Source organism: Astatotilapia calliptera, chromosome 9 (assembly GCF_964374335.1).
Source record: "Astatotilapia calliptera chromosome 9, fAstCal68.1, whole genome shotgun sequence".
Taxonomy (NCBI): Eukaryota; Metazoa; Chordata; class Actinopteri; order Cichliformes; family Cichlidae; genus Astatotilapia; species Astatotilapia calliptera.
The window spans coordinates 1,858,353-1,874,606 of NC_137430.1; the positions used below are offsets into that span (position 1 = coordinate 1,858,353).

The 16,254-nt window shown below is 44.7% G+C and overlaps 1 protein-coding gene across 1 annotated transcript; it reads left to right on the top strand.

The window, feature by feature from the left end:
- The first annotated feature begins 273 nt into the window (after positions 1-273).
- Positions 274-10,140, top strand: LOC145431098 (uncharacterized). Its single transcript, XM_080306439.1, has 2 exons — positions 274-2,516; positions 2,559-10,140. The coding sequence occupies exons 1-2, from the start codon at positions 351-353 to the stop codon at positions 6,705-6,707; spliced, it is 6,315 nt and encodes a 2,104-aa protein (XP_080162565.1). The 5' UTR covers positions 274-350; the 3' UTR covers positions 6,708-10,140.
- The last annotated feature ends 6,114 nt before the right edge of the window (positions 10,141-16,254 follow it).

A 16,254-nucleotide genomic window follows, 5' to 3' on the forward strand; every position in this document is an offset into this window, starting at 1 on the left:
AACTAGGTTCCTCTTTTGGTTAAAATAATACACCACACATAGAATTTTTTTTTTACACATTTATTACATACATAAGGAGGGTAATGAGTGACTGCAGGTAATGTATGAAGTGTGAATGAGACGTGTGAACAAGGTGACAACCAACTAGCACCCCTATCAGGAAGCTCTAGGCAAGGTTACCCGCCAGACTCCGGTTTGGTAGAAGCTTGGTAACACCTGAAGGGATATTTCAGTGCTGACTCACCTTTAAAGCAGCGCCCCAGCTGTTAGTGCCTAATAGAGGCAGAAACCCAGCTGGCCCAAATTCTCCTTTAAAATCAATAAAAGAACACTCCTCCATTGACAGTAAAATGGATGGAGAATTAGATCGAGAAACTAATGATGATGGTTGGGGTCCCGGTGTTATTCTTAGCACATTGGGAGAACAATTAACATGTGTTGAGACAGTCATCAACTCCACACACCAGCCTAAAGAAGCAAAAAAGCAGAAAGAGTCATTGAGGAAAACAGCTGAAAGGTTAATGAAAGAAAAGGGAAAGGACGAGGGGAGTAGTGGTAACTGGGGAATAATTTGGCAGAATAAGGCTATGCAGGCAAAAGAGAAAGAGGAAGAAGCCAACTCAGCAGCAGCAGGTGCAGGTGTGATGAGCGGGGTGAGACACAGAAAGGAAGCAGATAAGCACGCAGGCCGCAAAGCTAAATTTAATCACTGGGTGTGTTTATGGGAAACTGCAAAACCACACATGAAGAAAAATAGGTCTCAGCCACCTCCCTATTCTGCCTCAACTCCTCCCTCAGCAGGCATATATCCGGTACTTAATATCTCTGGTGGAATAATGACTATTGGAGAAGAACCGCCCGTAGCTCCAACTCCCATAGATACCAAGCATTTTTGCCCAGGAAGCTCCTCTCTGTCGGCGACATCCTCAGCTAGTAGTAGAGCCCCCTCTTCCATGTCCCATTGTTTTGGAACCGGATCTGAGGGCCTAACTGACCCATTTGCGAGCGCACCATTTGCGGTTCGAATGAACAGACAGGAACCCACTGAACAACAATTAACTGATCAAGAAGCAGCATTACGCAGCTGCTTAAATGAACATAGGTCAGTGGTCCAGGTGAAAAATCGTGTTGCGTCAGCCCCTCTTTCCCGGTCCAACCCCTTTGCCAGCACTCCTGTCGCTGTTAAGGGAGATCTGACCGCTACTGCAAAAACTGAGCCTGGCACTTCACCAAATGTCACAGTTACCATGTCTTTGGTGGGCCGTCAGGATCCGGAAACACAGATGAGTTTAGCCCACGTTTTTGCTGACACTGATACCCCACCAGGCGGGGAAGAAACTGAGGATACTGATGATGAACTCAGTGACCTTAACCATACACCCCCCTCTACCCCTCCCAGTTTAGGATATCAGACTAGATCTAAGGGCCCTGTGCCTCAGCCTCCAGGCATGTTTCCCCTGGTCCAGACTAAAGCGCAACGTAGACCAGTGTATCAACCTTATTCATTCGGAGATGTCCAGGCCCTAGTGGACAAACTCCCTGACATAATGGAGGGAGGGAATGCCTGGTTGGCTGGTTTGGATAAATACACAGCTGGACAGGACCTCGCACTGGGAGATTTTAGAGCTATTATAACTAGGTGCACATCCCGATCTCAGGCAGCGGACCTGGAACAAAATGCGGGTACTACCACGCATGAGAACGAGGTGCCACTAATGCAGGCCTTGAGGTTTATTGGACCGGCCCTGCGCAAACAATTCCCACCCAAAAATCAAGGCACCTTACAGAAATTTAAATGGGAGGGAAAGCAAAATCCCACCCATTATCTAAATCAGGCTGTTGAAGACTGGGTGAACCATACAGGTCATCACCCCAGTAGGACTTGTTCACAGAGCATGTGGTTTAGAAGGGCGGTGCTGAGGGGCATTCCGGAGTCAGTAAGCCAGAAAATGGAGGATAATCCTGACTTGCAGGACTGTGACTTTGCAATCTGGAAGAAACATTTGATTTTTAATCTTAACAAAGTGCAGATTAAGTCTGATGATAAAGCGGAGAGCGTCGAAGATTTACAGTTGCAACTGTTGAAGGTTCAGCTGCAGAAAGCTAAAAACGACCTGGGTGGAAAAGGTGACAAGCCTAAAAAGCAGCTTGTGGCCGCTGCAGCTCCCCCTCCTGGTCCAGTTGCCCCTGATTTGTATCCGAACCCATGGCCGACTGATCCACAGCCCCCCCAGTATGGTGCTTATCACTCCCCGGCCCCTTATGGGCAGAGAGGTTCCCCATTTGGAGGAAACGGAGGTGGTTTCAGGGGAAGGGGTCAGATGGGAGGTGGTAGGGGAGGCCAGATGTATGTTTGTTTTCGGTGTGGACAACCTGGACACTGGGCTAAAGCGTGCCCTTTGAACCCGGCTGCTGGAAGAGGCAGGGGAGCCCGTGGTGGGCCCTATCAGCATCCTGGCCACAGAGGTGGACCTCGTGGTGCTTTAGTTGAAGTGCCCCCGGCCCCACAGATGCCTGTGATGGGGTGGGAGTACTACGAGGGTGGTCCCCAGCTATAGGACACCCCACAGACTGCCCAGGACGGTGAAGGGACAACGGCGGACCCTATGCTGTCCATAACTGTAGATAGAAGAAGAAGCAGCTTTTTAGTGGACACTGGAGCTACGTACTCCACCATTAAGGATGTTGCTCGTGAAAGACTTACTGACACAGTGATTACAGTGGTGGGCATATCTGGGGAACCTAAAACTCTGCCTTACACCGTGCCCCTCCCCACAACGGTTGGAGATCAGACCTTGTTACACAGCTATGTTTGTTCAAAACAGGCACCTGTGAATTTACTGGGAAGAGACTTGTTGATTAAATTAGGAGCCACAATACTCTGCTCTTCACAAGGCCTAACTGTGACTCTCCCTACTGGGGTTGTGCTTCCCTGTTCTAATGGGCCAGAGGGAGGTGGTCAGTTTCTGCTGCAACCCTCCTCCTGTTTGACGGACTCTGCTGACATCTACTGGGCATTATTGGAAGTTGAAACACCTGCTGAACCAGGAGTTTGTACTGCTTTTCAGCAATGGCGGCCGTGGCTCTCACTCCTACATCCTTATGTCCCTCCCCCTGACCCACCTCATGTTACACTGTTTTATGACAGGCATGACACCACCTGGTACCAGCACATGTTCCAAGAGCAGTGTGAGGGGCGGGCTTGGTCTCTGAACATGTCGTGCATTTTTGCGGCACCGGAGGGAGTGGCAGCAGCGGTTACTTTTACAACAGATCAATTACAGTGGTACATGATGTCTGATGAGGCAGCTCCCCATGTGTCACTGGCCTTACATCCTGGACACCAGGCTAAGGAGCTGGGTGGAATGGTTAAACGTTCCCTTGCGGCCACTGACTGGACACCTACAAAACTCCCACAGGTTTTGTTTTCTCCATCTACCAAGACATACCAAATTTTAAATGATTGCTTTAATTCCTCAACACTGCAACATGGAGTGGTCAGCGGGTCACATGGCAGAGAACACACAGACCACTGTGATGCTGCGCCTTTACTCGACTCTCTTCCAGATTGTTTGTGGTCCCTTGGACCCACAGATGTAGGTTTAGTTGATGTGGAGCCAGTCTCTTTTCAACTGTCATCTGCTACCCCTTTGTGGCAGCCTCAGTACCCACACAGACCGGAGGCTGAGGCTGGGATTGCAGAAACAATTTCTGGTTTGGTCACTGCCGGTGTCTTGGAGCCCTCCTGCTCTAAGTGGAACACGCCCATCCTACCCGTTGAGAAAAAAGGCACGGGGAAGTTCAGAATGGCACATGATTTGAGAAGGATTAATGCCTTACTTGGCACTCCTACTTTGCCTGTGCCTAATCCTTATGTTGCCTTGACCAACCTCCCACCATCTCATGCCTGGTTCACCTGCATTGACTTGGCTAATGCCTTTTTCTGCCTCCCACTTCGTGAGTCACTGCGTGACATTTTCTCATTTACATTTAGAGGCCGACAATGGCGTTACACTCGCTTACCACAGGGATTTGCCCTCTCCCCAGGACTGTTTAATCAGTGTTTGAAAGAACTTTTACAAACCAGCCCACTACCATCTGACTGTATGTTAATACAATATGTGGATGACCTTTTGCTGTCTGCCCCCACGGCTGACATCTGTTTGGAGGCCACCAGAGTGGTGCTTCAACACCTGGCCAACACAGGTTTTAAAGTGAGCAAAAACAAACTACAGATTGCAAGAAAACAGGTTTCTTTTCTAGGCCGCATGGTCTCACAGTCCGGTATTTCCTTGTCCCCAGAACACAGGAACTCAATTTTGCACCATCCAAAGCCTCTAACTGTAAAAGACATGTTGTCATTTTTGGGCCTGACTGGTTACAGCAGGACCTATGTCCCAGACTATGTTGGCCTTACTTCCCCTTTGCGCGCTTTGGTAAATGAACAAGGCATGAGAAACCTCTCTGCTCCCCTCTCATGGACTACAGAAACAGAACAGGCGTTTATAAAGTTAAAACAACAGCTTTCTGTCGCCTCTGACCTTGCTGTGCCAGATTATGCTTTGCCTTTTCATCTTGATGTTTCTGGAACTGGAACCCATATCAATGGTATCCTGTTCCAGAAAAAAGGGGGAGAGAGAAAAGTGTTGACATATGTAAGCGTAATGCTTGACAACACTGAAAAACGCCACCCACCGTGCACACAACACGTTTCTGGACTTGCAAAAATCATTCAGAAAACAGCACACATAGTGATGAACCACCCACTAAAAATTTTGACATCACACAGTGTGGTGGCCTACGTCTCCTCACAGGCCTTCACACTCACTTCACTCAGGCAGAGACGCCTCAGTACCATTTTGGAAGCACCACACATCACCTACTCACATGAAGGCATAAACATGGCTGATCACATGGGATCAGGGGAACCACATATGTGTGAAGAGGTTGTGCAGGTACAGGAGAAAATCAGGCCAGATTTGCAGGCAGAACCTCTAATGGATGCAGAAAAAGATTGGTTCACAGATGGATGTTGTTTCAGAACTGAAAGTGGAATGTTGAAGGCTGCATGGGCAATAGTGGAACAGACAGACATGAGATGGAAAACAGTGAAGGCAGAGCAGTTGACAGGACAACAGTCTGCACAGAGAGCTGAACTGAGAGCGGTGATTGAAGCCTTAAGGATGGGAAAGGGACAGAAAGTGAATATATACAGTGATTCAGCTTATGCTGTGGGAGCAGTGCATGTGGAGCTCAAGCAGTGGCTAAGAGCTGGTTTTTTGACAGCCAGCGGAAAGCCTATTAAACATGAGATGGAAATGAGGGAATTAGCGGAAGCACTGTTGTTACCTGTTAAGGTGGCAGTGGTAAAATGCAAAGGACACAGTGCCGGATTGGATTTAGTGGCATTAGGTAACAAACAGGCCGACTTAGTAGCAAAGCAGACAGCTGGTTACTTACCCTCCCTGATTATGGTAATGGACCCAGAAGCCACACCCCCTCCAGAAAGACCACCCATACAACTAGGCCTAGCCACAATCAGAGAGTTACAGGACAAAGCCAGCCCCCAGGAAAAATCATTGTGGGTAACAAGAGGGGCCACAAACACAGATGTTTGGCGTGGCCCAGATGGAAGGCCCATTCTACCGCCAGGGGTCAGACAGACAGCAATGGAAGAGGCACATGGAGTGGGGCATGTGGGACCTGCACAAATGATGAGGAACTTAGCCGCCTGGTGGCACCCTTATCTAAAAGACATGACAAAATACATGGTTAAAACCTGTAAGGAGTGCAACCAATTTGGAATCAAGCCCGCCTTCAAGCCAATAGCAGGGTACTTCCCCATCCCACTTTGCCCAGGGAAAGAAATAATCATTGATTACACAGACATGGTGGACAGAGTGGGTGGTTACAGGTACCTGCTGGTGGCTGTGGATGCATTTTCAGGTTGGCCAGAAGCCTGGCCGACAGCAAGTGAAAACAGTAGAACTGTGGTGAAGTGTCTGATTAATCATTATATACCACAGCATGGGTTTCCCGAGGTCATAAGGTCGGACAATGGTTCACATTTCAGGAACCACGATCTGCAGAGGGTTGAAGCCGCATTAGGTTTGAAACATAAGTTTGGCTCAGTTTACCACCCCCAGTCCCAGGGGAAAGTGGAAAGGATGAATCAAACTCTAAAAACTAAATTGGCTAAAATCTGTGCACAGACCAAATTAGATTGGGTTAAGGCATTGCCTCTTGCATTAATGTCCATAAGATGCTCAGTAAATCAAACCTCTGGTTACACTCCATTTGAGTTGGAGCATGGCAGGCCTTTTCCTGGCCCCTCCTCTCGCCTGTTAATGTCGGATGAAGCTGATTCAGACCTCGATCCGAGGACATATTATAACATGCTCCGCAGTTTTGTTGCCCAGTATTCCTCACAGGTCGCTGAAAGAAACCAGCAAGAGCTGAAAGAGGTGGCTACACCTGGAATGGACTACGTCCTCCTGAAAGTCACAAAGAGAAAGTGGGCTGAGCCTCGCTGGACAGGCCCTTACCGCATAACAGAGCGGACCTCCCACGCTGTCAGGCTCGAAGGGAAAGGTGACACCTGGTTTCATTACACACAGTGCGCTGCTGCCACCGAACCAGGAAGAACCTTAAGAGAGGTGCAGAAGGACCTGTCAGAAGGAGCTGCAACAGCATCACCAACCACTTGAGGGAGCCAAAACTCAACCTAAAAGCCGGCTGGTTACAAAAGGGGGTGTTCTTCATACTGAACTAAACATTTTTTTTATTTTTAACATCTTTTATGACTTTGCTTTTATATTGGCTTGAGTTTTTAAGATTTACATTTTACATTGCAATAGTTTTAACCGCTGAAAGCTCATTTAAAGTTGTGTCACTGATACTTTTTGTTGCTCTTTAACTCCTAGAACACGCCCTTGGCGAGGTGGGGGGAACTGGACCACCTTTCTGTGCCCCATCATCCTCTATTAGACGATATCCAAGCTAAGTAAACATGTCTTGGCCCTTTCCCCCTGAAATGACAGGCAGGCAAAGATGTTGCGTCTTTGTTTGCTTCCTGGCCCTGGGTCTCATTCCCATTGGCATAATCCTGATCTGTGAAGGGCCCCCGACACTTCTGACACCTTCAAGTTCAAAAGCTTCGCCCCCTTCTGACAGTCCCAATCGGACAAATGTAGCCCCTAGGGTCTTGCCCACCACTTCCTCTCCAGTTTTGCCCACGCCCGATCCATTTAGAAAGAAACGACACACGGTTACCTCCTGCACCCCAAGTACGACTAGAATGATTACTCTCTGTGTCCCCAACAATAAAAGTTGGGTAGTCGAAATAGATTTCGCGAGCTTCCCAGTCACTCCCGTCACCAAAGACCAAGGGGGGGATCTTTTTAACCTTGCAGTACATCTCTCCTCCTCAGTGTGGTATATAACCCTGGGAGGTTGGCATCAGTGGAAGTGGTCCAGTTTAGTGTCAGAAACGGACCTCGATTGGTCCAAGCACTCTAGGGGTCAGGCTTTGCACTGGAGAAACCAAAATATGCTCAGAATAGCAAAAAAACCGGATCTTTCAGGCTTAATTTTTACCCTAAAGGATCTGGCCTTGACCTCCTGTCAACAATTTATACTTGCCCCTTGGACTGATCGCACCGCCCTGTATTGGCAAATGGAAATATGCCCTAGCGTTGGTGCAGCTCCAAGCTCTGTAGTTAAAGATGATAACCCCACCTTTAATGGCCCTCCGGTGACATATACAAACGGGGGGAGAAACGGCCGAATACGCATTGTAGACACAAATAAAATGTCTAAAGATGACCTCTTCCAAATTCTAACCGGTATTTCTGGAGCAACAAACAACTGGTTACTACTAGCTGAACAAGCTGCTGACAAGACGGCTTCCGACTGCATAGTTTGTATGGGAGCCCGCCCCACTTTACGGGTGGTACCGGCGCCAGTCAATAGTGCATGCCTCCTGCATCTTATGAACAATACAAAACGAGGTCATTGCTCATATCTGGAAAACCACTTTCCTAAAACTCAACGCTCGGTCTCTAATAAACCACCTTTCTTTTCTTCAGATGTAGCTGTGAACAATTTCACTTGTATTAACCTGACTGGCAATGCAGTAAAACTAGGTAGCTTGAACTCTTCTTGGTGCACTGAGATGACGGTTATGAAACCAAACTTCCGACCTACGGCTAGGGCTGATTTGTGGTGGTGGTGTGGCAATAACAAGTTATATGATGGTTTCCCTCGGGATGCGTCAGGTCTTTGCGCTCTTATAACTCTTATTTTACCTGTTTTAGTCACTCCAGTAGATCTCTCTATAAAAGTACACGAAGTTGGCCTCCCATCCTCCTCTGAACGCCGCTCTAAACGTTCTCTAATCCCAGGTTCAGCTCATAATCCAACCTATATTGATGCTGTAGGTATACCCCGTGGGGTCCCCGATGAATATAAACTGCGAGACCAGGTTAAAGCAGGATGGGCCTCGATACTTTGGATGGTTGAAATAAATGCGAATGTAGACAGAATTAACTACATTCACTTTAATGTGCAACTGCTGGCTAATTACACTCGAGATGGTTTTGAAGCTGTGCATGCACAGTTATCTGCCACTTCCCTAATGGCTTTCCAAAACAGGGTCGCAACGGATTTTCTCCTCGCAGAAAGAGGCGGAGTCTGCAGCCTTTTTGGTCAGGAGTGCTGTACCTATATCCCCAATAACACAGCTCCTGATGGTTCCCTCACTAAAGCTATTACTGGTCTCACAGCTCTTACTGTTAAAATGAAGGAACACTCGGGCGTTGATACTGCCATGTGGGACTCTTGGCTTAACATGTTTGGCAAATATAAGGCCCTTGTAGCTTCCATCCTAGTTTCCATCTCAGTTTTTGTTGCTATCCTAGTCACCTGCGGTTGCTGTTGTATTCCATGCATTCGATCCCTCATCCACAGACTGATTGTTACAGCTCTCACTCCTGAGGATAAGGATCTCGCCCGGCAGATGCCTTTATTGGCTAGTCAACTTCCCACCTCCTCGCCAACGGATGATGAAAACTCTGATCGTGAGGGTGACGAACATTATCGTCTTTCTCTTGTTTAAATTCTTCTAGAATGGTTGTTTCTCTGTGGTGTTTTGTATTAGGCTTGTTATTAATTGTTTCCCTCACCCACTTCCTCTTGAAGGATATATCTGGTTGAACTGTGTCTGGTCGGGTTGTGAGGGTTAAGCGATGTTCTCAGGGTCTCCGGACTTAAGCCTGAGCGAATGTGTACTCCCACCACTGGATATAAATTGTTTTATTCCACACCCCTTCCTCACTTTTTAACATATTCACTTTTGAATGTCCTTAGCAGTTACCGTTCTGAGTTTATTTTACGGTTGATTTATTCTTTCACATTTTCACGTTTATATCTCTCATTATTATAGTATACTCTGTACTCTCCACATTTTTATCATTACTTATGCTTTTTGGTTGCTGAGTTACAGGAACTGTTAATTTTGTGTCACTACCCTGGTTGCACTAACTCGTTGTATCCTTGTGTGCAGGACAGCTGTTACTGCTTTCGTCGGGAACCGAGACTGCTTGCAGCCGACCCCTGGGCAGGGTGGTGCCTGGACTCTTTTCTCCTCATCTGCAATGACAGATAAAGACAAATGATAAGACCCGAGGAGTTTTTCGAGCCAGGCTTCGACACGTCTCTGTGTTCCTTTGAATGTTACTTATGTTTGTGTGTTGACCCATTTAAGATGGGTCAAAAGGGGGATTTGAAGAAAATATAATCTGATCAAACATTATTCAGCTTTAAATATTGTTCAGCTTTAAAGTTACTGTGCAACTGTGTAATAAAAATGTGCTCACGATTTTGGCCTTGAGAGCGATAAGAAGCGATCGCCTCATCCTGCAGGTGCAAGATATCTGCAAGCGAAGAGACTAGAACACCCAAGGCCGCTTTCCTTTTATGGAGTTGTTTTTCTGCTAATGCAGCACTTTCCTCACAACCCCCTCCTGTAAGTTTTAGAGAATATATACCCATCCTCACAGCAAATATGAGGAATCTCCTGATGTGAGCTGTGTTGAGAGGTTGTCTCTGTCTCAATAAAAGTTCACTGATTCCCCATCTGCAGCAGGTGTCCGGTTGTCTTCATTCTCCGCCAGCCTGGTTAAGTCAATTCCTCCTTAACATCTAAAAGAACCTATTTAATGAAGGAAGACGGGTTCACTTTGTGTTTAATATTATCCTATTGCTGTTGTTGTTTTTTTTTATATCCTTCAAAACTTGGATAGTAACAAATTACATTATATGCCCAATGAGATAGAAAATGAATTTAAAAAATATTACACGAGACTGTATTCACAACCGGCAGCCGCAGACCTTGAGACAATAAAAAATTTTCTTGACCCGCTGGATCTGCCCTCCATAGGAGATACCCAAAACAAGTTACTGATTTCACAGATTACGGATAAGGAACTAGATACAGTTATTGCCGAACAGAAAACAAATAAAGCCCCAGGAAGCGATGGCTTTCAGGCTGAATTTTACAAAGTTTTCAAAGAAGAACTCAAGCCACTTCTTCTATCTTGCTTCAACTGGACTCTGAATCAGGGAATAGCTCCACCATCATGGGGAGAAGCTATTATAACAATTTTACCCAAAGAAGGAAAAAACAAAGAATATTGCAAGAATTATAGACCCATTTCCCTCCTAAATAACGACTATAAATTGTACGCTTCGATCATTAGCAAAAGACTCCAAAAATTTGTACCAGATCTGATAGAAGTGGATCAAACTGGATTTATCAAGGGACGTCAGGCACAGGACAATATAAGGAGAGTCCTTCACATTATTGACAATGCAGAAAAAACTAATATCGGTACTGTGTTAATTAGCTTAGATCAAGAAAAGGCATTTGATAGCGTAAGCTGGCTCTTCCTATTTGGAGTATTGGAAAAATTCGGGTTTAAGGACAGCTCAATACAATGTATAAGGACAATCTATAATCACCCTACAGCTAGAATCAAGGTGAATGGTAGTCTGACAGATAGAATTCGGCTATATAGAGGCACAAAACAGGGCTGTGTCTTGTCACCAATTCTTTTTGCTTTATATGTTGAGCCACTAGCACAAGCAGTGCGACAACATTCAAAGTTGGAGGGGGTATCCCTTGCTGGACAAAAACACTTTATTGGATTGTTTGCTGATGACGTTATTATTTTTCTACGAAACCCTGACAAGTGCTTCCCAATTTTGATGCAACTATTCCATACCTTTGAATACTTATCAGGCTATAAAATTAATGTATCCAAAACACAAATTCTATCATTCAATTATATACCCTCCCAAAAGATCAGAGACGAATACAAATTAAATTGGCACTCGAACAACATGAAATATTTGGGCGTAACCTTGACAAAATCATTATCAGATATGGCGGACATAAACTATAATCAGGTGGAGGGCAACATTAGAAAAGATCTAGAACGGTGGTCGGCAACACCTACAAACTTCTACTCAAGAATCCAAATAATAAAGATGAATGTTCTCCCAAGACTGTTATACATGTTTCAGTCACTCCCACTTCCTATATCTCAAAAAAAATTCAAAATATGGGACAAGATGATATCAAGGTTTATTTGGGGTGGGAAGAAGCCCAGAATAAGACTAACAACACTGCAACTCCCGAAGCGCAAGGGAGGGATGGCCTTGCCGAACCTAAGGGAATACTTCTATGCAGCCCAATTCAGACCACTTGCTGGTTGGTGTAGACCAGAATATGAGGCAAGATGGAAGTAAATTGAGAAAGAAATCGAGGGAAACAACATTCAAATTTTTATCTCTGACAAACATTTAATGACAAAGAATAAAAGTGGAATGAATCAAATTGTGAAATTTACATTAGACATATGGCACACAGTAATAGAAAAATGTCAGTTAAAAGAACAATTATTTATACTCAGATGGTTTAGACATGATAAAAATTTCAAGCCAGGACAATTGGACCAAACATTCAAACAGTGGGAACTAAAAGGGATTACAGCAGTTTGTACCCTTATGAAAAACGGAAGACTAATGAGTTTCCAACAACTAAAAAACAAATACAAATTGGAAAATAGAGATTTCTTTAGATATTTGCAAGTTAGGGACTACTGCGCAAAACAAATAAAATCTGACTGGCTTGGGAAACCACTGGGGGTTGTCGGAAAAGTAAAAGATTGCTATGAACATAAACAATTTAAAACCATTTCCACCTTCTATACGTCATTAGAAGAAAATAGACAAGATTCAACACTCTATATTAAAAAGAAATGGGAAGTTGAACTGACCATAAAAATAACAGAGAAAGAATGGCTCAATATGTGTGAATTGCAACACAGTACAACTAATTCGCCATTGTGGAGGGAATTTTGTTGGAAAAATTTGACATGTTTTTTCATTACACCCAAAATAAAAAGCAAACTGACCTCAAGTTTACAAAATTGTTGGAGATTGTGTGGAGAAATGTAAAGTGTGCATGTTAGTCCCCATAGGGAAATAGTTCCTCTGCATTTAACCCATTCACCCAGTGAAGCAGTGGGCAGCCGCCAGTGCAGCGCCCGGGGAGCAGTGTGTAGGGACGGTACCTTGCTCAGGGGTACCTCAGGGTAGCCGTTCAGTGGAGTCGAACCCCCGACCTTCCGATCATGGGGCCACCACTCTACCTACTGAGCTATCCCTGCCCTTACTGAGCTATCCCTGCCCTTAGAAGCGGATCATTCTCATGTATTCTGGAAGTGCATTAAAATTAAAAAGTATTGGGAAGACTTAAAAATGAATATGGATAATATTTTGAGTTATACATTCCCAAATACTTGCCAAGTGATGTATCTAGGAAACATAAAAGAACACATACAAAAAGAGGACGTGTATTTAGTCAAAATAATTCTGGCCGCAACAAAAAAAGCAATTACAAAGAAGTGGTTACACCCAGATCCTCCCACCCAGCGGGATTGGATCAGTATTGTAGAGGATATCTCAGAGATGGAAAAAATAACACTCAACATTAGACTGATGGGAGGTAAATACGACAGACTATGGAGGAAGTGGAAAACATTCAGAAGTGACACAAATGAAATAACATAATAGGTTTTCTTTTTTTTCTGCAACGTGATAAATGGAAAAAGATATGTAAACTCCAGACTCTATGTTTGTTTATATGTATGTTTGTTTGTTATTTTCTTTATTGTATGTCCACAATGTTAACCTAATAAAAATCAAAGTAAAAAAATATATATATATACACTCAACAAAAATATAAACGCAACACCTTTGTTACTGCTCCCATTCCCCATGGGATGGACGTAGAGACCTAAAATTCATTCCAGATACACAATATAACCATCCCTCCCAAACAGTGGTCACAAATCAGTCCAAATGTGTGGTAGTGGGCACATCTGCTATATTGAGATAATCCATCCCACCTCACAGGTGTGCCACATCAGGATGCTGATCTGACATCATGAGTAGTGGACAGGTGTACCTCAGACTGCCCACAACAAAAGGCCACCCTGGAATGTGCAGTTTTTTGCGCTATTGGGGGTCTGGGGACCCAGAACCGGTCAGTATCTGGTGTGACCACCATTTGCCTCATGCAGTGCAACACATCGTCGCATGGAGTCTATCAGATTGTCAATTGTGGCCTGTGGAATGTTGGTCCACTCCACTTCAATGGCTGTGCGAGGTTGTTGGATATTCGTGGGAACTGGTACACGCTGTCGTATACGCCGGTCAAGCACATCCCGAACATGCTCAATGGGTGACATGTCCGGTGAGTATGCTGGCCATGCAAGAACTGGGACATTCTCAGCTGCCATCTGCCCTGAACAATGTGAACCATGATTCATCCGTGAAGCGCACACCTCTCCAACGTGCCAGACGCCATCGAATGTGAGCATTTGCCCACACAAGTCTGTTACGGCGACGAGCTGGAGTCAGGTCAAGACCCCGATGAGGACGACGGGCATGCAGTTGAGCGTCCCTGAGACGGTTTCTGACAGTTTGTGCAGAAATTGTTTGGTTGTGCAAACCAATTGTTCCAGCAGCTGTCTGGGTGGCTGGTCTCAGACGATCTTGGAGGTGAACCTGCTGGATGTGGAGGTCTTGGGCTGGTGTGGTTACACGAGGTCTGCGGTTGTGAGGCCGGTTGGATGTGCTGCCATATTCTCTGAAACGCCTGTGGAGACGGCTTATGGTTGAGAAATGAACATTCAATGCACGGGCGACAGATCTGGTTGACATTCCTGCTGTCAGCATGCCAATTGCACGCTCCCTCATTGCTTGTGGCATCTGTGGCATTTTGCTGTGAGACAAAACTGCACATTCCAGGGTAGCCTTTTGTTGTGGGCAGTCTGAGGTACACCTGTGCACTACTCATGATGTCAGATCAGCATCCTGATGTGGCACACCTGTGAGGTGGGATGGATTATCTCAATATAGCAGATGTGCCCACTACCACACATTTGGACTGATTTGTGACCACTGTTTGGGAGGGATGGTTATATTGTGTATCTGGAATGAATTTTAGGTCTCTACGTCCATCCCATGGGGAATGGGAGCAGTAACAAAGGTGTTGCGTTTATATTTTTGTTGAGTGTATATATAGTGTGAAACTGTTAATACAGAGTTATTCAATTTATTGCTAATGCAATCATACAGCACACTGACTTCTGAGGAAATTTTAGATGCACTCGTCATCAGAAAGGTTGCCGACCCATGTCTTACAGTTTGTTTCAGTCTTTCCTAAATTACTCCAAATGTCCCTGTGTCCTCCTTTTCCTTTCCCTAGGTAAAGCTACCAGCCTTTTTTCTCAAGACTCATATGATTTGCACACAGTGGTGTTTCAGTTGCAGGACCAGACTTCAAGTTCTTGATATTTAATGATCTTAAAATTATTAATAAACTAATGGATTAATAATTAATCCATTCTAGTGTAAATAGCTTTCACAGGTTACTCCAGCCCTTTAAATCTAACAGACTCTTGAGGCCTATTTTTCAGGTCCCAAAAATGAACCCAGTTACCAAGTGCACCGACTAAGAAAGGCGCTGCAATAACAGGTGTGGCTGGTAGGACTGGTGCGGCAAGCCTACTCAGGCTGTTCTTATCAGAGGTGGCAGGGAGACACCTAGACTGTGAGGTGGTTAGAACTGGGGGACCCCTCTCATGTACATTGGTTCCATCTGAACTCTGCATTGCCTGCTAGGTAACACTCATAGGATCAAAGATTAGGACTTAAAACAGAGAGTTGATCTAACTCCCTGTACTGGGGTGCTGGTCCTGCAGAGTGACACACTCTTTGTTATTTGGACATATAACTCTTGATGCTCTGCCACTATTCAGAAAAAACAAACAACTGAGGCTATCTGTAAAGAATATTAAAAACCACAGTATCACTGTAGTCATATTAAAACAGAACTTGGGCAGAGTATTGATTAAGTAGACACCATGAATATAAATTATGCACACTGATAATCCTGGAAAGTGTTTCAGTAAAGGATGAGCAAAGGTCACATGCATTAATACAATTTTTACACTTACATTATAGCATCAAAATATAGTATAGAAGGCATCTACAATCTTTTTGTTAAAAGAAGACGAAGAGACCCCATTGAATACTGATATTATTTCATTTCAGTGCTTTTGCTGCCATTGGTTACAATGTTTCATTCTGCAGTGTTTCTCTCAATTTGCTTATGTGCACAGTTTTTCAGCAACATTAACTTTCCCATCTTACATAATAATTGGGAATGCCTACCTACTCTCATGGACATCATCAGATTTTCAGCCAACCCACAAGTCTGTGGATTTGAAATTTAATTTGCCTAATGCTGCATTGTGCACACTTGATCTAATCATTGGGCATTAACAAATGTTTACTGTTATGCTGTTTCCAACCCCAATATCATAATAATATGGAAATTGATAATTATTCTGTCATACACACAGCTTCCAGCAGACATGGCTTTATTGAATACCTCAGAAGGATGTGGGTATCTTTCAGAAACAATTTACCTAATATTGCTTTTCTCCCCTCAGATTATTTGTGTGGGCCAGGGGCAATATTAGATTGAAATGTTAGAGTATTGGGTTTGAAAAGTGTTAGGGCTGCAGCTGGATGTTAAATTATGTCACAGCGAGTTGACTTCACATCACAGGGTTGAAGTCAGTGCACGATAGACAGTCCGCACAGTGCCTTTTTATTACT

Excerpts from the sequence above, each read along its gene's own strand:
- LOC145431098 (XM_080306439.1), top strand. The coding sequence starts at position 351 with ATGGATGGAGAATTAGATCGAGAAACTAATGATGATGGTTGGGGTCCC. Across the intron at positions 2,517-2,558 it reads CCCCGGCCCCACAGATGCCT|GACACCCCACAGACTGCCCA; the intron begins GTGATGGGGTGG and ends CCCCAGCTATAG.